Consider the following 21,916-nt stretch of genomic DNA (forward strand, 5'->3'; position numbering starts at 1 on the left):
TAACTGCTAATTTGCATACCCAACGCTGGTTTACGACGCAAACTCCCCCCAGCGGCGGCCGAGGTATTGCATCCTATGATCCGACAGTGTAATTCGAGATTTTCCTAGCTTGTGACGGAAAATATTAATTATATGAAGACAGGAGGCGAGTATCTTATGCATTATCTTTCTTTAATAATGCCCATAGCAGAAATACAGTAAACATTTATTGTAACTTAAAAAAAAAATTCAAAGAACTACCCTTCCCAGCAGTCCCTGGGCCAGTGTAGCCCCTCCCAGACCGTAGCCTATATAAGGGACTGTCTGAGGTAACCTATTCCTCTTTCTTCATGCGAATTAGTGTAAACAGGAACCGAAAGTCCAATTACACATCTCCGCGGCTGCCGGGAACCTTCCGACCGGAACACAACATCCGAATCTGGAGGAAACGAAAGGACAAGGCCAACACAGACCAACTTCATCCGGACCAGCTTCATCCCAACGGGGACTATAGGAAACCCAAACCATTCGGAGCCGACCGGTCAGTTGTCCTCAGCAACATGGACCAACGGATTCAGTCAACGGCATCCCGACTCCGGATCTGGAACGCAGTAGGAACCTCCATCTGCGGTGAACTAAACCCATGGATCGAAACGGACAGCAATCCCAACGGGGATAGTGAAAACGAACTCCCGGGGCGTACCAGCCTCCGACTTGCAGGGTGCGTGGTTCATCAGTCTAGAACGAGAGAGAGACAACCTCGTGACAGGGTTGGGTTGGGAGGGAAGATACTCGCCTCCTGTCTTCATATAATTAATATTTTCCGTCACAAGCTAGGAAAATCTCGAATTATAAATCGGACAGGAGGCTCATATCTTATGCAAGTTCAAAGCTATAACAATGCATATGACCAATAACAATCAAAATAATCCACAACACTGACATAGATATGTGTACCTCCTGTTCAAAGCGGGATTGGCGGAAAAGCGGTCGCTGACAACAGTCCGCCGCTATAGTAAGTCACAGAGGAAACCGGGAAGAGAGGATTAACGTAGGAAACGAGGAGTTGAAAGACTTGCGAAGATCGCAGCGAGGTTGTCAAGGACATATAAGTCTGTAGACAGCGGACCACATACAGTTGTGGATGTGCGGGGAAGAACGGGTAGAAAACCGATCGAAGTACCGTCTGGTCCAACGCACGACGGAAAAAGACTTGAGTCTCTGAGGCGAGGAATGACGCCTGGATATGTCCAAAGCCTTGACGTCTGACCCACGATGATGGAAATCAGACACAAGAAGACAGTAAGCTCGAAAGACAGTAACCTCAAAACAGAGTGTCAACGTCCCCCAGCCCGAGAACATGATCATGACCTTGGAAAAATCCCAAGTGTGCTGGTACATTGGGCGATTTAAACTTAACGCCTTCAAAATTGACACACCAACGGATCCAAAGAGTCTGCCCGATAATTGGCTATTACAGACCCTGGCGCTTGAACGGGGTCGACCCGTCGTTGATCACACCAAGTAACCCAGAGTCCCCAGGTAGATCGAGATGCCGATCTAGTCCCGGGGCCCAGTCCAAGGCAGGGAATCCCTAGCTGTTCCCGAAAGGTCGTAGTCTGCGACCGGAACCCCGATACTAACCATGTGAGAGGTAGGATGTGCTTCGTGAGTAGAGGGTGCAGATCCCCGTTCGGACCAGCGAGGAGGTGGGGGGGAATGAGGAAACAACCTGGGGAGTTCCACCGTCATCCTCAGAAGGAGGGGAAACCATGGTTGCGTCGGCCACCACGGAGTGAACCGCACGACTGATGCCCTCCGGCTCGCTAAGTGAAGGAGGACCCTGAGGGTCACCGGGAACAGGGGAACGCGTAATGTGTCCCCTGTGACCACGTTTGGTGGAGGGCGTCCACATGGTGCGCCTCCGGATCCGGCCTCCGGTTGTAAGAGCGCGGAAACTGGTGGTTGATACGGGGAACGAACAGGTCCATAGAGAAGGATCCGCGAAGTGAGCGAGGATCAGGGACCCTGACCGGTGCGGTCGCCAATCGTTGGAATCGGTCAGGTAACGAGAATCCAATCTGCCACCCTATAGGGATAGTCTGTGGCATATCCCGCAATCGGGATGATGTTGCATTCCAGGCAGAAGTGCCCGAAGTCTTACTAGATCCGCTAGGATTCTGGATCAGGGGCCCACCAAGCGATCGACGTACCGGACTGCGGGTACGTTGTCCGAACGCAATAGCACACAGCAGATGGACGTGCGTGGCAACAGACTTCCGATGGCAAAAAAGGCCGTCAGGGGTGTACGTGTTGATGTGCAGCCGAGGGTTCTCTGCGGACCACGTCCTACCGGAGGACGAGGGACTGCACCGAGCACCCCAGCCGAGGCGGCTGGTATTCGACCCTATGACAAAATCCGGTGAGGAGTTGAAAATGTCTCGCCGTTCCGTTTGACGGCATGACGTAACCACTACCGTAGGTCCACCATGGCTTCACTTAGTTTGTATAGCGAAGCCCCTAGCGAAGATGTAGAGTCTCGAGTCTCTGGAGGGTTCGACAGTGAAGAGGGGCTGGAGAGTGGCCTGGATTGACACCGGGAACAGGCCGACTAAGCGAGTCAGTCCGCGTAAGGACACCCGCTGCTGCCCAGCATGATACTGATGTCTTTGCGGATGGCGGCTAATTGGGTATGGGTAGCCGAAGGATCGCTCGGTTGGTGTCCACCAAGAACCCCAAAAACTCTATCTCCTGAAATGGGGAGATAATAGGTGTTCGTGATCTATGAGGAGTCCCAGATCGCGAAGCGATCCGACCATCCAGGAGGCGTGTTCGCTCGCTAGGCGAGGGGAACCAGCCATTAGAAGTAGGTTGTTCAAGTAGATGTTCAACCTCACCCTTGTTCCACAGGGCAGTAAGTTGGTGAGATTTCTCAAACTCCCACCGGACGAAAAACCGCCTTTCTTCTTCCTGATCGGGAAGATGTTGTTGAGGAAGTTCAAAGAGAGCGGGTCCATCTCTACTATCGGCTGTTTGGTCCAAGGTCTAGCAACCTGTTGTCCATTAGGACGGTGTTTAGGTTTGAAAAACCGAATGGGATGGTGAACCAGGTATACGCCTGGTAATATAACTCCATTTGTCCTACCGTCTTAAAGATATCATCAATTTGCGTGATCCCATTGTGCTAGGTCAACCGGCTTACAGAGGCGGTAGCCTGCTCACTAAGGCGTAGGGTTAGGTGATAGGTCCAGAGATCTAAGACCCAGTACTGTGAGGTCCCAAAGGCCCTCTCTATTCCCTTCCTGGAATACTGAATGATTATGGGATCCACCTCTGGAGTGAGCACCACCGTATTTGGTAATGGAAGGGTGAGTATTCCACCCTCAACTTGTCCGGTTAGCTTTCCGATCGATCTCCGGGTCCAGCATTCGATCTATTGGATCACCTCAGGTAGAGGTGCCCAGTCACCGGAGTGTGGGTGGCCAATCACCTCCTGATCGAAAAATGGTACTCCACAAGAGTCCAATAAGGTTTTACCCTGGGACCTAGGGTTGGCGTTGTCATGGAGCGCCATGTGCCCACTGCTCACATAATCATCATCATCATCATTTTCATCCTCAGACTCAAAGGTGTTAGCCGCCTTGTACTCCGCGGACGACTCTGGAAGAGTCCACGAGGAGTTTGGCTCAGTCCGTCTAGCGGATCGCTGCCTCTGCATGTGCATCTCCCCGAGGCTCGGGGGTCGATTGGAGTCTGGGAAGGCAGTGGGTCGGCAGGGAGGGTACTGCCTGGGGCATGTTATTTACTTCCCCTGCCGGGGAGTCCGTGGGTCGGCAGTCCTGGGAAGGTACTGCCTGGGGTATGTTATTTACTTCCCCTGTCGGGGAGTCAATGGGTCGGCAGTCCTGGGAGGGTACTGCCTGGGGCATGTTAATTACTTCCCCTGCCGGGGAGACGGAGGCCACATTAATGTGACGGCGCATACGGGACGCCATGCCCTACTCAGGGGCGTTATATCCTTGCCGGGAGATCCGGACATAGGGGTGCATGTGGGTTGGAACAACCGATGCCCTGGTAGTCTGGACGGACCTACCGACCAGCTCAGGAACCAGTGCAGCACTGAGGTAGGTAGGGTCTTCCAGGGCTGCGTCCACCACTTCAGTGGCACCAGTAGGGAGTAAAGGATCTGTCGCCAGCCACAGGAGAAGAGTCAGCTGTCTGCGGACAGCACGGCCGTGCAGCACAGGAAGATACGGAAGTTATGTACTATAACTTGTATAGTAATTTCTATAATTCATTCAATTATTGTTATAATTTGTTTATATATATATATATATATATATATAATGTATGTATGTATGTATTTATTCAATTATATATAAAGTATAGTTTAATAGTTTATATTTTAAAATTTATTATATATATATATATATATATATATATATATATATATATATATATATATATATATATATATATATATATATATATATATATATATATATATATATATATATATATATATATTTTATTTATTTATTCAATCATATAGATTGTATAAATTATTTATTTATAGACATTTATGTTCATTGATTTATATTTATTTAATAAGTCAATTTATTCATTCGTATAATTATTTAAATTTATTTATTTACATGTATTAATATATATTCATTATATGTAGAATAGACTACAGGGGAATAAATTCCCAGAACAAGAACTGATGTTAATGTAACTGAAGGTGAAGGAGTGACAGAAGCAGGGGAGGGGAGGAATTCCCCACCAGCTAGGTGTGAGTGACAGAAGTTAGATGAGGGGAGATATTCCCCACCACAAGGGGAGCTAGACGTGAAGCTCGGGGCCGTAGTCTCGCGAGACTACGGCCTAACGTGATTCGCATAGATCAGTGAGATCTACAGCCGCACCCTGGCGTGGCGGCGATGGGGAGAGACGGTCTAGCACACGGAGGATGGGGTCCCCAGGACAGGTCCGCAGCAATGGCACCGTCGATTCGCGACAATAGCGCGATTGGTGCAGGGAGATCCTCACTGCCACGCCCCCCTCAGAGATGAGACGCTCTGAGGAGAAGGAGAAGAAGGGAGGTAGGAAAAAAGGCGCCGAGATGTTAAAATGGCGCCGTCCTACCTCCAGTCAGAAAACGAGCAGTGTGCAGAGCGCACCGGGGGGAAACAAAAGAGGCAAAGCCCAATGACTGTAAGATGTACACATCAGAGGAAACCGCGTTCTCTGCAAAACGGGTGGCACAGATAGCAAAGTGGGAAAAGCATACAGCAAAAACTAAACGTTTATCATTTTTAGAAATATCAGTTGTGCTTCATAAGACAGAAGGTTGATAGAACAACACACAGATGAAGGTCTGAGGGGATCAGAGGGTATATACAGATACAAGTGGAAGTTGAAGGGAATAGCGGAGGAGGGAAAAAACCTCCGTAGCTGTAATAAAAGCCGGGGTGGGGGGGGGGGGATCCCCAGCACCCTGTGGAAAGACGATGTGACATTAGGATCTACACAAATGAAAAAGGCTGCTGATGACCAAATAACAAGCAAGCCTACATAAAAATTATAAACGTAGAGTAATGTACTTATCTGAGTTCTGGCTATGAGCAGAAAGAAAGAGGAATAGGTTACCTCAGACAGTCCCTTATATAGGCTACGGTCTGGGAGGGGCTACGCTGGCCCAGGGACTGCTGGGAAGGGTAGTTCTTTGAATTTTTTTTTTAAGTTACAATAAATGTTTACTGTATTTCTGCTATGGGCATTATTAAAGAAAGATAATGCATAAGATATGAGCCTCCTGTCTGATGTATAATTCGATTACACCTGTCGGATCTTAGGGCAAACTATGCGTAACTGATTCTATGAATCAGTCGCATAGTTAGGACGACCCGAAAACAGAGATACGACGGCGTATCGGGAGATACGCCGTCTTATCTCTTTTGTGAATCTGGCCCTAGGTACTTGCAATTTCGACATGCATTTTGTTTTTGTTTTTTTTTGTTTTTTTGTCAGTTTTGGATCGCTCTCTTTAGTAACTCGGCTCTCCTGTTTGGAAACATTATTGTGCTCTGACTCTAAAACTTTGTCATGCTGTTTTATAAAGCATTGTTCCCAGTCTCTTCCCCCTCTGAGCGTTGTAGTATGCAGTGGATTGCTGATGGTCTGGACCTACAGGGGATGCCTGGGACGACGTGTCTATTCATTTCAGCACTTGGTGTCTGCCAAGGATAGATTGATTCCACATAAGTTTCTCCTCCACACATACTTTACACAGCTAAACTACCATTTCTTATCTGTGTCAAGCTGGTGCTCTTCACCCATCCACACAGGCCCCACCTTCCCTGTGAGCTAAGGCAAGGTGTATACCACTAGCGAGTATCTCGGGTCCACCTTTTCCATAGTGCAGTTTCTGCGTGGGCCTCTTACATTAAAGTCTCAAATCTTTTAAAGTCCTAAATTATTGTAAGTTTCCTCAGCTAAAGACAAGAAAATCCTGAAATGCAATTCAATTAACACTACTTTTCAAACGAGAAATATGCTTTTCTGCCTCTAGGGGGCACTGCAAGGGAAAGGCTCCAGTTAAGTATGCCTACAGTTGGTCAAACTGTACCTCCTACAGTTGGGATGATGGGTTTTCCGCCTCTCAGTAAATGGGTGAGACCAACATCCTAGGGTTTGGAAACCTTTTTTTTTTTTTTTTCAGTGCAATTTCTGAGTGCAAAGCTGCAATTTGCAACGATTTTGAGTGTTTTTGCTTCAAGACATTAAATACTTGGAATTTATGGAATTCATTTAAATGATAAATGAATTTCTTCTGCTTCTGGATCATCACAACGTGTTTCTTCACCAGCAGCATCTTTGAGTAAGTGATCCAAACCACGGCCTCACAAATGCACACAATACCTTAATTTATAGATAAAATGACACCTGCAAATTGGGAGAACATTGACCAAGCTATTGCAAGAGCAATATATGTTTCTGGATCAGCATGTTCAATAACTGAAAATGCTTATTAGCAGGAAGCTTTGACCTGGTATGCATAGGTGAAATGTTCTTATGTACAGTCCTTGTTTTAAAATATATTCCCCCAGCTATAAAATATATATATTTTTTTAATATTCTAGATCTACTTCAAAAATGTCCACCCCAAATTCCCTGAAGGAGGTAAAATGTCACAGTATTTGGAAGCGTTGGAAATTGGGGACACCATTGACTTCCGTGGACCCAGTGGTCTTCTGACCTATGGAGAGAAAGGTAATGCACATTTCATTGCTCCTTTTGTCAGTTTCCTTTTTTTTTTTTTTTTTCTCCATCTTGGACACTGTAAAACGTTTGTGTGCTCTTCTTTTTTTTTTTTTTTTTTTTTTTTTTACTGTAAGTAATATACATGTTTCCAGCCTGTGTTCTTGTCACCAAAAATCCCCTTTATTGCAGATTATACATTTTTAGCTGTCGTAAGATTTTGACAAAACATCTAGGAATGCTGATCACTACTTTTTTATAGAATATGATAAATTTGAAATTTTTCAGGAAGTTTCCAGATCCGAGCGGACAAGAAATCTGCACCAGTTACGAAGAAGGCAAAACACCTGGGCATGATTGCTGGGGGAACAGGTACACCCACAACCAGGGAGTTTGCATTCAGTAGCTTCATGTATTAAATTCCCATTGACCCCTTTTTTTTTTTTTTTCCTCCAATGAGACCTGTACTTGGACTACTGTGCTTTCATTCAGTGCTGTGATCTTAGTTCCATGTAAAGGTTTCCCTGGCTGTCCTCTAATCATCCCCTTCTTGTCTTGCTGCCACCTTCCATGTTCTCTCCATTTATCTTATTGGCCATTCTCTCTCCTTTTTTCTCTTTGCTTCTTCTGACCCCCTCCCTTTTTTTTTCTTTTTTTTTTTTTCTTCATCCTTTTGACCTATATTTTTTTTTATTTATTTTTTTTCCCCCTTCTAGGAATAACCCCAATGCTACAGCTCATCCGTGCCATCATGAAAGATAAAGATGACCCTACAGTGTGCTATCTGCTCTTTGCTAACCAGGTTTGTAAAAGTACATGATTTGGCCTCCATCATTGACTAGCTGGCAGTGGGGAACACTCGAGTCCTGTACAATCTGACTACCTGATGGCATCCAGAATATAAACACACCCATGTTATTTTCCACAATGGCCCCTGGGTGACTTATGAAGAGACCTGTCTTCTGACTTTTATAAAGTCGTATTGGCACAGGAAATTTGGTGGGTCACCATAGTTCCCCTTTATGAATGCTGAGTTTGTACTATTTTGGCTTTGGTATAAAAAAAAAATCTGACCTTTTTTGTTTGTATTACAGACAGAGAAGGATATCCTGTTACGGAATGAGTTAGAAGAAATCCAGGTCAATTACGGCTCCCGCTTCAAATTATGGTACACACTGGACCGTGCGCCTGAAAGTAAGAAGCCTTTATCATATTATTTATATATATATATATATATATTCTCTATCTCGCACACGCGCGTAGGAAACTTGTCAATAATGGCCAAGTAAGGAGTAGCTCTAGGAACGATCTGCTCAGATCTTGCATTAGAGTGACATTGTGAATGCAGAGTTGTTGGAAGTTTTAGGCCCTTTTTTGGCTCTGACATGTCATACGACAGTCAGTCAATGGGAGATCTGAATTCTGTGTTGTATACTACTGACCCCTACACTCTGTAACACAACAGTAGTAAGTGTTGGTTATTTCGGACCTCTAAACTGTTACATACTACTGGCCCCTGCACTGTGAATCTCATACTATTGGACTCTGCATTACTCAACCCTGCAAGCTTTGTCATTTAATGCTGATCTCTGAACTTTATGTTGCTCGCTACTGACCAGTGCAATGTGCATTACATATTGCTGACCTATGCACTCTGCATTATTTACTTACCCCCTGCTCTGTATATTGCATACCTTTTTGACCCCTGCACTCCCTGTCACTTACCATTGAACTCTGCGTTACTACTGACCCCTACACTCTACATTACTGACCTATTACCCTGGTGATTTTTTTTTTTTAATGTCTTCCATGTTGTTCAGCTAGATCAGGGGTCCTCAAACTTTTTAAACAGGGGGCCAGTTCACGGTCCCTAAAACTGTTGGGGGGCCGGACTATAGTTTAAAAAATATATGAACCTATGCACACATCTTATTTGAAGTACAAAAAAAACAGGAAAAAACAATACAATATTTAAAATAAAGAACAATTTTAATCAACATAAACTTATTAGTATTTTACAGACTCCCTTCATTACGGAACCCCAGCCCCCGCATCACCGATTCCTCTCCATTACAGATCACCCCCATCAAAAATTCCCCCGTATTAGGTCCCCCCAACACAAACTTCTCTCCATTACAAAGCCCCCAATAACAGACCCCCCCATCACACAGACCCCCAACACAAAGGGAGGGGAGAGGATAGGACAGAGAAGGAGCAGTCAGGTGGAGGGGAGGACAGGGTGGATGCAGCCATGTGGAGGGGAGGACAGGGTGGATGCAGCCGAGGGGAGGACAGGGTGGATGCAGCCGAGGGGAGGACAGGGTGGCTGCAGCCAGGTGGAGGGGAGGACAGGGTGGGAGCAGCCAGGTGGAGGGTAGAATAGAGTTGGCGCAGCCAGGTGGAGGGTAGAATAGAGTTGGAGCAGTCAGGTGAAGGGTAGAACAGAGTGGGAGCAGCCAGGTAGAAGGGAGGACAGGGTGGATGCAGCCAGGTAGAAGGGAGGACAGGGTGGATGCAGCCAGGTAGAAGGGAGGACAGGGTGGATGCAGCCAGGTAGAAGGGAGGACAGGGTGGATGCAGCCAGGTGGAGGGGAGGACAGAGTGGGAGCAGCCAGGTGGAGGGGAGGACAGAGTGGGAGCAGCAAGGTGGAAGGAAGGATAGAGTGGATGCAGCCAGGTTGAGGGGAGGACAGGGTGGGAGCAGCCAGGTGGAGGGTAGAATAGAGTTGGAGCAGCCAGGTGGAAGGAAGAACAGAGTGGATGCAGCCAGGTGGAAGGAAGGACAGGGTGGATGCAGTCAGGTGGAAGGGTAGAACAGAGTGGGAGGAGCCAGGTGGAGGGTAGAACAGAGTTGGAGCAGCCAGGTGGAGGGTAGAACAGGGTTGGAGCAGCCAGGTGGAGTGGAGGACAGGGTGGATGCAGTCAGGTGGAGGGTAGAACAGGGTTGGAGCAGCCAGGTGGAGGGGAGGACAGGGTGGGAGCAGCCAGGTGGAGGGTAGAACAGGGTTGGAGCAGCCAGGTGGAGTGGAGGACAGGGTGGATGCAGCCAGGTGGAGGGTAGAACAGGGTTGGAGCAGCCAGGTGGAGTGGAGGACAGGGTGGATGCAGCCAGGTGGAGGGTAGAACAGGGTTGGAGCAGCCAGGTGGAGGGTAGAACAGGGTTGGAGCAGCCAGGTGGAGTGGAGGACAGGGTGGATGCAGCCAGGTGGAGGGTAGAACAGGGTTGGAGCAGCCAGGTGGAGGGTAGAACAGGGTGGGAGCAGCCAGGTGGAGGGTAGAACAGGGTGGGAGCAGCCAGGTGGAGGGTAGAACAGGGTGGGAGCAGCCAGGTGGAGGGTAGAACAGGGTGGGAGCAGCCAGGTGGAGGGTAGAACAGGGTGGGAGCAGCCAGGTGGAGGGTAGAACAGGGTTGAAACAGCCAGGTGGAGTGGAGGACAGGGTGGGAGCAGCCAGGTGGAGGGTAGAACAGGGTTGGAGCAGCCAGGTGGAGTGGAGGACAGGGTGGATGCAGCCAGGTGGAGGGTAGAACAGGGTTGGAGCAGCCAGGTGGAGTGGAGGACAGGGTGGATGCAGCCAGGTGGAGGGTAGAACAGGGTTGGAGCAGCCAGGTGGAGGGTAGAACAGGGTTGGAGCAGCCAGGTGGAGGGTAGAACAGGGTTGGAGCAGCCAGGTGGAGGGTAGAACAGGGTTGGAGCAGCCAGGTGGAGGGTAGAACAGGGTTGGAGCAGCCAGGTGGAGGGTAGAACAGGGTTGGAGCAGCCAGGTGGAGTGGAGGACAGGGTGGATGCAGTCAGGTGGAGGGTAGAACAGGGTTGGAGCAGCCAGGTGGAGGGTAGAACAGGGTTGGAGCAGCCAGGTGGAGGGTAGAACAGGGTTGGAGCAGCCAGGTGGAGTGGAGGACAGGGTGGATGCAGTCAGGTGGAGGGTAGAACAGGGTTGGAGCAGCCAGGTGGAGGGTAGAACAGGGTTGGAGCAGCCAGGTGGAGGGTAGAACAGGGTGGATGCAGTCAGGTGGAGGGTAGAACAGGGTTGGAGCAGCCAGGTGGAGTGGAGGACAGGGTGGATGCAGCCAGGTGGAGGGTAGAACAGGGTTGGAGCAGCCAGGTGGAGGGTAGAACAGGGTTGGAGCAGCCAGGTGGAGGGTAGAACAGGGTTGGAGCAGCCAGGTGGAGGGTAGAACAGGGTTGGAGCAGTCAGGTAGATGGGAGGACAGGGTTGGAGCAGCCAGGTAGATGGGAGGACAGGGTTGGAGCAGCCAGGTAGATGGGAGGTAAGTTCTTACCTTGGAGGGTAATAAAAGAATCACTGGCTCCCTCCACTCGATAGCCTCATGGCATTCCTTCGCCTCTCTTCCTATTCCCCCTCCCGCTCGGCATGTTGGGGGCTGAACTCCTCTCAGGGAATCATCATGGGACCTGCTGGTATCCAGGACTACAATTCCCATAATGCTCTAGTTTCCCAGCTATTGGCTCTGAATATAGCCAATAGGAGCAGGCATTGCCAGGTGAATGCTCTGCTCAAAGAGAGGGAGGGGTGGAATTCTCCCGCAGCTGCGGCTCTGCCTGTGTCCCTCCTCAGAGCCTGTCAGTTTCGTGGCCACTGCCCTGTCACTAGTTTCAGTCCACGGGCCGGGTAAATCACACTGGCGGGCCGGATACGGCCCGCGGGCCGTAGTTTGAGGACCCCTGAGCTAGATCTTCACCTCTGCAAGGTTGCCTACTCCTAATTGCACTTTTATAGGTTTTAGAGATCTAATACACATTTGGTGGGTCTGCAGTTACATTTGACCACATGCTTACACATGTGTGTTCTACTTTTACTGTGGCTGCAGTAAGAGGTTGAAGGTCTTAATCTTGTAAATTGATGTCCCCCTCACGGTTGGTTTGCTTGAATGGATAACTTTTCACCCAAACAAAATTATTTGTCCATTTTATTTAAAGATCAAAAAAGTGTGTGTGTGTGTGGCGTAACGTGTTGCATAGTTTTTGTATGTATTCTTTCGTTTCTAAGCATGCGTAGTCTTGCTCTTGCGATTTTTAGTACAGTTTTATTCCAACAAAAATAATTAAAAAGAAAATCCAGACTGTGTTCACATACAATTTAACATTTTATAGTCTGCACATCCAGCTTTTGTTGTAAGAACGAACCTGCTGTCGAATGCACACCGTACTAATGATCTAAAAGATCGGATCGGCAGATCTTTTAGAGTAGTTACATTTCTAGTTCACACATTGCAAATGAATAAACAAAGGAAAACACTGCAAGTCATAATTTTGAAATACTTGCTTTTTCTGTGCTTTTACCAGTAATCTTTTCAGATTGGTGACCACTGACCAGGTCTTAAGTGTAACCTCACTGCTATTGCTTCTTGTTTCAGAATGGGATTACAGCCAGGGATTCGTAAACGAGGACATGATCAAGACCTTCATGCCACCTCCTGGGGACGATGTTCTGATGTTGATGTGCGGTCCCCCGCCAATGGTCCAGTATGCCATTAACCCTAGCCTGGACAAGCTGGGCTACCCCCAGGACAGGAGGTTTGCCTATTAGACCCTCTATGTCCAGCCCTGAGGTTGCTACTCTGAGAAATATGGGAAAGGCAACGCCAGCATCAGACCTGGAGCAAAGAGCAAGTGTTTCGTCACAAGCCTCTTGCAATCTGCTGCCTTGTCATTGTATCCACGTATTCAAAGTTTTGTTATGCTTATTATATTTTCTTCTTGGTATGGAACACAAACACCAGGCAAAGTTAAGTCTGAGCCCAGATGGTAACATGGTGAAATATAAAGGGGTAAATTATATGGGAGGCGCACGTGAGAGGTTGGGCATCAGGTCGGCTACATGTCCAGGTTTTAAGCACTTGGTAAGATGAGACTAACTGTTAATCAGTTGCCTTATTGGCAAGTCCACTCAAAAAATGTTTTGGGTGTTTCTCTCTCTCTCTCTCTCTCACTCACACACACACACACACACACACACACACACACACACACACACACACACTCTGGGAGCTATGTAATGGGTCGGAATAAACTAGAAAGTTAAAGATCTGTGAAATGGGTTTTTGTTTTTTCTCACCACTTCAGTTTCACATTACATTTTTAAACCCCCTAAAATTCTTTGAGTCAGTTTGGATTCCTTAAAGTGTATGTGAACCCTAAATTACTTTTCAGCATGTTTTGGCAGCAGGCCTCACTGTAAACCGTTTCTTAAGCAAATATATTTTTTGTGAATGTCACAGCATTTCCTGTTTCAGACCACCAACGTTGAGTCACTGCCTTGCAGCAGTGTTGTCGGCCTGTTGTATGAGGTCCTTCAGTTAGCCATTGGGCCACCTATCTGATAAACCTAATAAGCAGCTGAAGGAGCGCAGGCTAACAACGCTTCTAATTGTGTGAGACAGCGGCCTAGCATTATGTTATAGGAAGTGCTGTTACTGGTGGGATCTCCAGGTAAGAAACATTGCAACAGATTCACAAAAAGTTTGCCTAGGAAAACTCTACACAGTGAGACACGATGGCAAACTCAAAATAAATTTTGTGTTTTCATACTTAATTTTTTGTCACAATTTCTGTTTTAGAGAGAGTTGCGTTTTTTTTTTTTGAACGCATACAAATTGTTTGAGTCACACAGTTTGGGTTCCTTTTTTATAGTTCGATCTTTTCTCTCCACCTGTTGCAGAACTACTTAAACATGCATGCTATGTCATGCAGCATGGCATGCTGGGACTTGTAATTCCACCCTAGGAGAAACCTAGGCTGCTCCATTTTTCTGGGATTGTAATTGTGTTGGTTCTCACTGACAGTCTATTATCTAAGTGTTAACACTAGCAATGGTTCTAAAATAGCTTACGTTTTTTGGGGTCAGAATTGTGTTGGTGGGTTTCCCTATTTAGGCAGGAAATGGTCTGTCTCTTGCTGTGTTCTTTTTGCTGTGTATTCCCAACGTGTGCACTATGCTTGGCCTCCTTTTTATTCAATTCTCAAAACTGTCTCTTACCCAGAGCCACTAATCAGGCTTCACCAACTACATTCCATCTATTGATTACTGAATGTTTAAGGCTGTGGGTAACAGACGGTTCATATTTAACAAACCTGAGGTCAGATCTCAGCACTAAGCAGCCGTCTTTCTATTTGCACTATGAAATTTCTTCTGTCCAGCCTGCGGCCCCCTTGGACATCCTCTTTGCAGCATAACTTTGTCTTTCTGGAAGCCTGTGTACAATGTAATTTTTTATTATCTTCTCCTAAATATAAATCCGTTTTGAGAATGAATTTGACATTTTGAGTCTTGTCGTCCTTTTGGTTTTCTGTGGCTCTGAGAATAAAAAATGTTAAGCTGACCAAACTGTAAATTGGGCTCATTTAACAGATTAAAATATGACTAACAGTTGTGTACAGTGAGGGACTATCTAATTACAATGATCTCATAGTACAAGAGGCAGCTATAGACATTAGAAGGTGCACAGACACTTGGGCTCACTGCCCCTTGACTATTGAATCCTCTGCTGCTTCTGTAAGTGCCAACAGTTGCATCGTGTGACCAATTTTGTCTGCCCAACAGAAGGGAAGGTGTCTGGCAGCTGCCTGGACCCTTATGGGAGATGTACCCCTTTACTCCCTGTCGGTGACCTATATTGGGGCAGGAAGTGAGGACTGATCTCCAACAGGCCAATCCCTGTTGTAGAGATTCATCCCCAATGAGCACAGTCTGGAATTGGAAGAGTGAGGGATCTGCTCTCCTAACTGGATTCTGAACCTTCCTCCAGAAAACTTTAAAGCTGAACTCCAGGCAGCTATGAAAGACTCAAATTATTGTTGGTTGTACAAATAATACAACCACTGAAGGGGAGAGATTATATATATATATATATATATATATATATATATATATATATATATAAACGTATTGTACTTGTTGGATACAGGTTTCTTTTCAAATCGGCAATAAAATAAAAAAAAAAAGACAATCTAAAGTCATTTATCCACCATGGGAGGAAAAAAATATAAGGGAGATGAAGTGTGAGGAGTAGATCTGAGGAAAGATCAGATGGCCCAGACAGGCTGGGCATTGACCCAAGGGGGGGGGGGGGAAAGGTAGTGCAGGAGGACAGGAAAGGAGTTGGGAAGAAAGAAGGATGCATAGGAGTTCTGTCCTAATGGAAACCCAAAGGGAGTGAACATGTAATGCTAATATTATATACTAGCAGTTATGTTTACAGTGTCTGGTCACTAACGTCCATCCATACTGTCCAGATTTTCATTACATTTTTGGGAGAATTGTATCCAAAGTATTTTTTTTTTTTTTTTTATATATATATATATATATATATATATTTGTCCACACCATGTGAAGAAATATACTAACTGCCTTACGACATTTAAGGCAATTGGCATTATTTATAGTGCTAGCAGAGAGGTGGTGTATAATATATGTAGACTTCTATGTAGGAATATTGGTTGTACCCATGTGTCTCCAGCTAATGTCATAAGTGGAAAATATTGTTGGATATCTTCCCATTTGCTATCTGTTAGGCTGGGTTTGTCTTGACATGTCTGAAACAGTTTGGTAACAATAGCGGTATCAGACTGAGCTAGGCAACTGTATAGTGGAGAAAACGGAAAATGTATATCAAATACTTATCGTAATTTTGCTTTCCTGATGGACTCCATGGCAGCCTACATGTGGGTTAATCCCACCCCCTCATAGGACCCTTCTCCCATAAATCTTTGCTCTGGGCCAGAGGCCGTGTTCCATAATTTAGCCTACTTCAGCCATTGGGAGGGAACTCCTGCTGCCATGGAGTCAATCAGGAAAGGAAAATTACGGTAAGTATTTGATATAAGTTTTCCTGACAGACTCCATGGCAGCCTACGTGTGGGAAATAACTAGCCAGCCACACCCGGGTGGGCAGAGTGCTGGACAAAAGCAAAAAAGGTTTAATTGGCACCATCAACAGACAGATATGTAAACCAAAATTAACGAGGCTAGCTCTATGCCAGTGGTTCGCAACCTGGGGGTCGAATGACAGTTTGCCAGGGGTCACAAATCCTGGGCTGTTCCTGAATCCCACATCGCTCTCCCAGCCTTTTCATGGCTGCCCAGCTGTTCCTGAAGCCTGCGGCTGCTCACTCAGCCTCTTCGCAGCCACCCATTCAGTTAATGGCATGGCTGGGGGGCAGAGACTAGAGGTCAGCTGGCTGGTGAGAAATGAGAAGTGGGAGGGGCTGGAGGAGACCCCAGCTCCTGATTTCAGCATAGGTGTCATTGCTACGGGACACCAAAGTCGGAGACAAAGTGAAGCCAGAGACACAGTGAGTAACACAACCTGTGATTATAGTTGCCATTAAAAATCCCCACTACAGTTCAGAGATCAGCAGATGACCTTGATCAAGAGCACCTAAGTTGGCTGAACAGATCTCCCCCCCCCCCCCCCCAGCATTGCCGCTCATCCCCACCAAGGAGTAAAAATGGAGAATACATCCTTCCTTTTCCTTTTTTTTTTTTTTTTAACAGAATACATGGAAGGGAGAGGGAAAAATAAGGGGGAGGAACAAAGAAAAAAGGAGAGAAAGAAGAGAAAGAATAAGAGAACAAGAAAACGTGGCTAGAGAGAGGGATGGGGGGGAAAAAAAACAAGAAATTGGGATAGAGAGAAAAATGGAGAAGGAGGACAAAGAGTGGTACATCTGTATGTGTGGAAGGGACTCATGGAGCGCTAAATATCCGTGTGTGAGGGGTGCAAATTACTTGTCTTGCCCCGGGTGCTGACAACCTACGCTACAAAAATTTTACTGTTAGGGGTCCCCACAACTTGGGAAATTTTATCAAGGGGTCACGACACTAGAAGGTTGAGAACCACTGCTCTACACAGTAGTGTGCCTTGAACGTGTTACTTGAAGACCACAAGGCCGCCTTCCAAATAACTTCTGGAGCCACGTGACGGTGACGCCACCCATGATTAAGACACACTTCTAGTTGAGTCAGCAGTCACCGTTTCTGGAGCTACCAAGCCCTTGGCTTTGAAGGCCCACTAAATGGCCTGAACAATCCATGCTGCGATATATATCTGGAAGAGGCAAGCATTCCCTTATTCTTCCCATAAAAAAAGAACAAACAGGTGGTCGGTCTGACGGAAAGAAGCGGTAGCTTCAAGATACTGACGCCAAGCTTTTCCAATATCTAAGGGATGAACACTGGAATCCTCGGTAGATCTGAACGTTGGAAGGGCAGTCTGATTGTCATGAAACACAGATGCCACGTTGGGTTTTAAACCCAACATAGAAATTATAAAGGTTAAAAAAGGTCTCCTTGCAGCCCAGAGAGCTGATTTCAGAGACTCTCTTGGCCGATGTTATAGCCACCAAGAAGGAAACTTTTAGAGAGTCATTTGATAGAGGACTGATATTCATGTTTCAACTCTCTACCTGAGAAAAAATCCAGGACAAGGGGAAGATCCCAATTAGAGAATCTTGTCTCTTTCTGAGGTCTGAGCTTTATTGCTCATCTAAACAACTACTGAGTAAGAGGGTGTCTAGCCCAGGAAACACCCGTAAAGGCAGAGATTGCAGAGACTTGGACTCGCAGCAAGCTGACTGACAATGAGATCCAAGCCTGATTGTAGGAAGCCCAGGATATCATGTATCTTTGGGTTATTGAAAGAACCTGCAGTGGAGGTGGTGTAGTCTGCAAACTTTTTCCAAATCCTCTGGTAGACCCTGTTGGTGCCTGCTCTAGTGGCATTTAATAATGTGGAGATGGCCCTACTTGGACAGTCTATGGCCGCCAACCTTCCCCTCTCAAGAGCCAGATCATCAGATGTAGATGGGCCGGGCATGGATGTAGAATTTCCCCTTGTGATAGGAGATCTGGTCTGAAGGGTAGAGGAACTGAGTCCCGGAAGCCGAGTGGCATCAGCAGCAAAAACCATGGCCTGTTTGGCCAGTATAGGACTATTGCCACTATCTCTGCTTCTTCTATCCTGAGCCTTGACAGAAACCGGAGAATGACAGGAACTAGGGGAAAGGCATAGGCCCTGTGGAACCGCCAATGGTCTGTCATAGCATATACCAGAAAGCCTGGGGATACAGAGACCTTGTGTAGTATCTCTCTAGTCTGAAGTTGCAGAAGAAGGCAAACAAGTCTACTTTCGGAATGACCCCCCAGGGACAGGAGCCACCTGAAGACTTCGGAGGGAAGTCCACTCGTTGTCCAGAGAAATTCTCAACAGAAAATCTCCCTGAACGTTCTGGACTCAAGGGAGGTAGACAGCTGACTGGTTTTTCTGGGCCCAGATCATGATGGGCTGTACTTCCTTCGACAGGGAGAGACTGAGTACCCCCCCCCCCCCCCCTGTCTCTTGATGTATGCGACTGCCGTTGTGTTGTCCAGTCTTAAGAGGACTGAGGCTCCTGCTGTTAAAGCGGATGTGCCATGGGAACAAAATATTAAAAGTCAGCAGCTACAAATACTGCAGCTGCTGACTTTTAATAATAGGACACTTACCTGTCCTGGAGTCCAGCGCCGATCGCAGCAGAGCACGAGCGATCGCTCGTCACTCTGCTGCTCCCCCCGCCATCCACGCTGAGGGAACCAGGAAGTGAAGCGCTGCGGCTTCACTGCCCGGTTCCCTACGGCGCATGCGCGAGTCGCGCTGCGCCCGCCGATTGGCTCACACGCTGTGTGCTGGGAGCCGAGTGTTCCCAGCACACAACGGGCGACAGACGGGATGTGACGGAATGCCCGTCTTTCGCCCGTATCGTGTGGCCGGAAGTGGGTGCAAATACCTGTCTTTAGACAGGTGTCTGCACCCCCCTCCCCCCTGAAAGGTGTCAAAAGTGACACCGGAGGGGGGGAGGGTTCCGATCAGCGGGACTCCACTTTAGGGTGGAGGACCGCTTTAAGTGGTGAAAGGCCTACAGAGCGCAGAACTCTGCCCGGAGTTCCAGAACATTGGAAACTATCCTGTGAGGGAGAATTCCATATGCCTTGGGCTACTTCTGTCAGCCCCTGTTGCTGGCATCTGTAGTGATGGTGACCCAAGACACAGGTGCGATCGAGTGACAATTGAGGAGGTTCTTCTGTTGTAGCCACGAAGGAAGGCTCTCCCGCATGGATGAGATTATTTGGATAGAGTGATCCCGAAGCCCTGGGTTCCACCACTGAAGGAAACCCTTCTGGAAGGGCCGTATTTTCCACTGAGCCCACTTTACCATGGGTGTTGTTGCCACCATGGTGCTGATGATCTTTAGGCATTGAGAGGCTCGGAGAGGAGGACGACATTGCAAGCCGAAGTCTGTCCCGGATCACTGGGATTTTTCCAGGGGTAACGAGATGGTGCTCTTGATAGCGTTGACATGTTCCCTGAGGAATACCAGGGACTGCGTAGGATCCAGATGGCTCTTTTCCAGATTCAAAAGCCAAGCAAACTCGAGTAGAGTGGAGATGACCTGGGATCTGTGGATTAGCAACTGCTCCCTGTCCCGAGATAACAAAAGCAGGTCATCTAGATAGTGATACAGACGGATACCTCTGGTCCTGATCAGAGCCACGACAGCCAACAAGAGTTTTGAAAACACACAAGGCAATGTCGTAAGCCTGAAGGGGAGACAGATGAACTGCAGATGGATTTGATCGACAGCAAAGCAAAAGTATTTCTGGAATTCTGACGCTATCGGAACATGAACATGGAGCGTTCTTCAGGTCTATAGACACAAGCCAATCGCCTGGTTAGATTGCTTGACTGATCATGAGTAGTATCTCCATCTTGAACTTCTTGATAAAATAATTCAAGTGGGTTAGGTCTATAACTGGCCTCCAGGAGCCATTTTTGTTCAACACCATGAAGAGGGGCGAGTAGACCCATTGAAACCTTTCGTCGGCTGAAACTGGAAATGCAGCGCCCTCAGCCACAAGAGAGTCTGCATAGGACAGGAGAATTTGCTTTTTCTCTTCCGAGAGAGGCAAGGCAGGCGCAATATCATATTGTCCACCGGAAGATGCCCCTTTTGAAAGCTTCTGGCCTGAAGGCTATTTTTCCTTCCAGGTCTTCTTGAACTCATGGCCAGGCCTATAGTAGCGAGCATCCCTTTCTCAATCTGAACATTGCCTGGGCTGTGTTCTCTTCTGGTTTAGCAGACAGCGATCCTGGGGGTGATGGCACTGTCCAATTTGTTCCCAAAGAGGGACGAATCTTCAAAGGGAATCCTGCACCATGCCTGCTTGAAGGCAGGGTTAGCTACCCATGGGCGCAGCCACAATGTACGCTTAGCTGTGACAGATGACAGTATGATCCGAGCCACCAGGTGAATTATGTTTAGGGAAGCCTCACCCAAAAAAGCCATCGCCAACCTTAGCCCATGAATAGATGAGCTCCTGGCCAGTTCTTCTAAAATGCTCCTCAGTCCGCCCAGACTTCCATCGCTTTAGAAAGAGCTGTGAGAGCTAGAGCTAGTTTGCATCTCATACCCACCCTGAGGCGATTCAGTTCGCATTTGCTGCGCTATATACGTTTTTCAATGTAGATCCGCTTGAGGTCGGTCTCAATTTTCCTCTCCAGGCCATCCCTAAAGGAAACGGTATCCTCCAATGGGAGTGTGACGTGCCTCGCCACCCTCATTGGGGCTGCATCAATGAGAGGAGCCGACTCCAGGTGTTTTACATCCTTGCTTTTAAATGGGTACATTTTTTACACCTTTTGTTAACAGGCAATACTTCCTTTCAACACCACCACATTCATCGGTAATTATTGCGCCGAGTTCACCCAAAAGGAGAAATCAGGGTGTTGGTTTTTTGTTTTGTTTTTTGAGGCGTTTAAAATATTTCCCCTGTTTGGTGGGTGCCCCCACTGGCTCTTCTCATCGCAAAGCTTCTTTGACAGCTTTGACCAGTTGTGGTACTGGGGCAAATTAAAAACCTGCACCAGGGTCATCTAGCTTCACCCCACTGTCTGAGGCTTCAATTGAGGAATGGCTCGGCTGTGAATGGCCTGGGGCCTCGAGATCATCCCTAATAGGGACTAACATAGTGTTGCCAGCAGGGTTGTGGGTATGACCAGAATCCACTTTACTCAGGGATTCATGGACCACTTTTCTGACCAGTGCTTCCACTTGTTGGTCTCCATCCTCTCTTTTGCGACTTTAGAAAAGCATCGCTCACAGAGCGATTTACCTTCAGGAACCTGGGCCTCGCATACCCAGCAGGCTTTCCTCACAGAGCGGCTGGAGTGGTGGTGAGAGTGTCGCCCAGAGGTGGTTTTAGACTCCTCTCTGAGGTACCTAGATCTAAAGGGAGATCTATGACGTCTGGAGCTTGAAGAGAAGTGACGACGTTGAGACCTAGGACGGTCTTTGCCATGCTTTGGTGTTCAGACCTAAAAGTGCTGTGTGAAAAAGAAAGGGATAAGAGCTCCTGAATGAGAGAACCCAAGCATCACAAGCAGAAAGTAACTAAATCCTATCTGCAGCGCAAGGGTTGGCCACAAGAGGGCGGTGACATATCAATGGCAAGGCAGTTTGAGCCTAGGTTCACACTGCTGCGAATTCAAAATCGCGGTAAAATGCGCGATTTCGGCCGCAATTTAATGTAAATCGCGGCCCGAAATCGCAAAAAGTAGTACAGGAACTACTTTTTGAATTCGCAGATGCGGCGTCGAACTGATTAGGACAGTGCCATTGCC

General features: G+C 47.3%; 1 protein-coding gene across 1 annotated transcript in view; it reads left to right on the top strand.

The window, feature by feature from the left end:
- LOC120932819 (NADH-cytochrome b5 reductase 3) overlaps positions 1-14,518 on the top strand; it is a 35,010-nt gene extending 20,492 nt beyond the window's left edge. Inside the window, exons 5-9 of the mRNA XM_040345559.1 lie at positions 7,122-7,251; positions 7,528-7,611; positions 7,956-8,041; positions 8,334-8,433; positions 12,617-14,518. Coding sequence (XP_040201493.1) covers positions 7,122-7,251; positions 7,528-7,611; positions 7,956-8,041; positions 8,334-8,433; positions 12,617-12,789 — 573 coding nt within the window. The 3' untranslated portion in view covers positions 12,790-14,518. The remainder of the gene's footprint in view (positions 1-7,121; positions 7,252-7,527; positions 7,612-7,955; positions 8,042-8,333; positions 8,434-12,616) is intronic.
- Positions 14,519-21,916: the final 7,398 nt, after the last annotated feature.

This window comes from Rana temporaria, chromosome 3 (genome assembly GCF_905171775.1).
Source record: "Rana temporaria chromosome 3, aRanTem1.1, whole genome shotgun sequence".
Taxonomy (NCBI): Eukaryota; Metazoa; Chordata; class Amphibia; order Anura; family Ranidae; genus Rana; species Rana temporaria.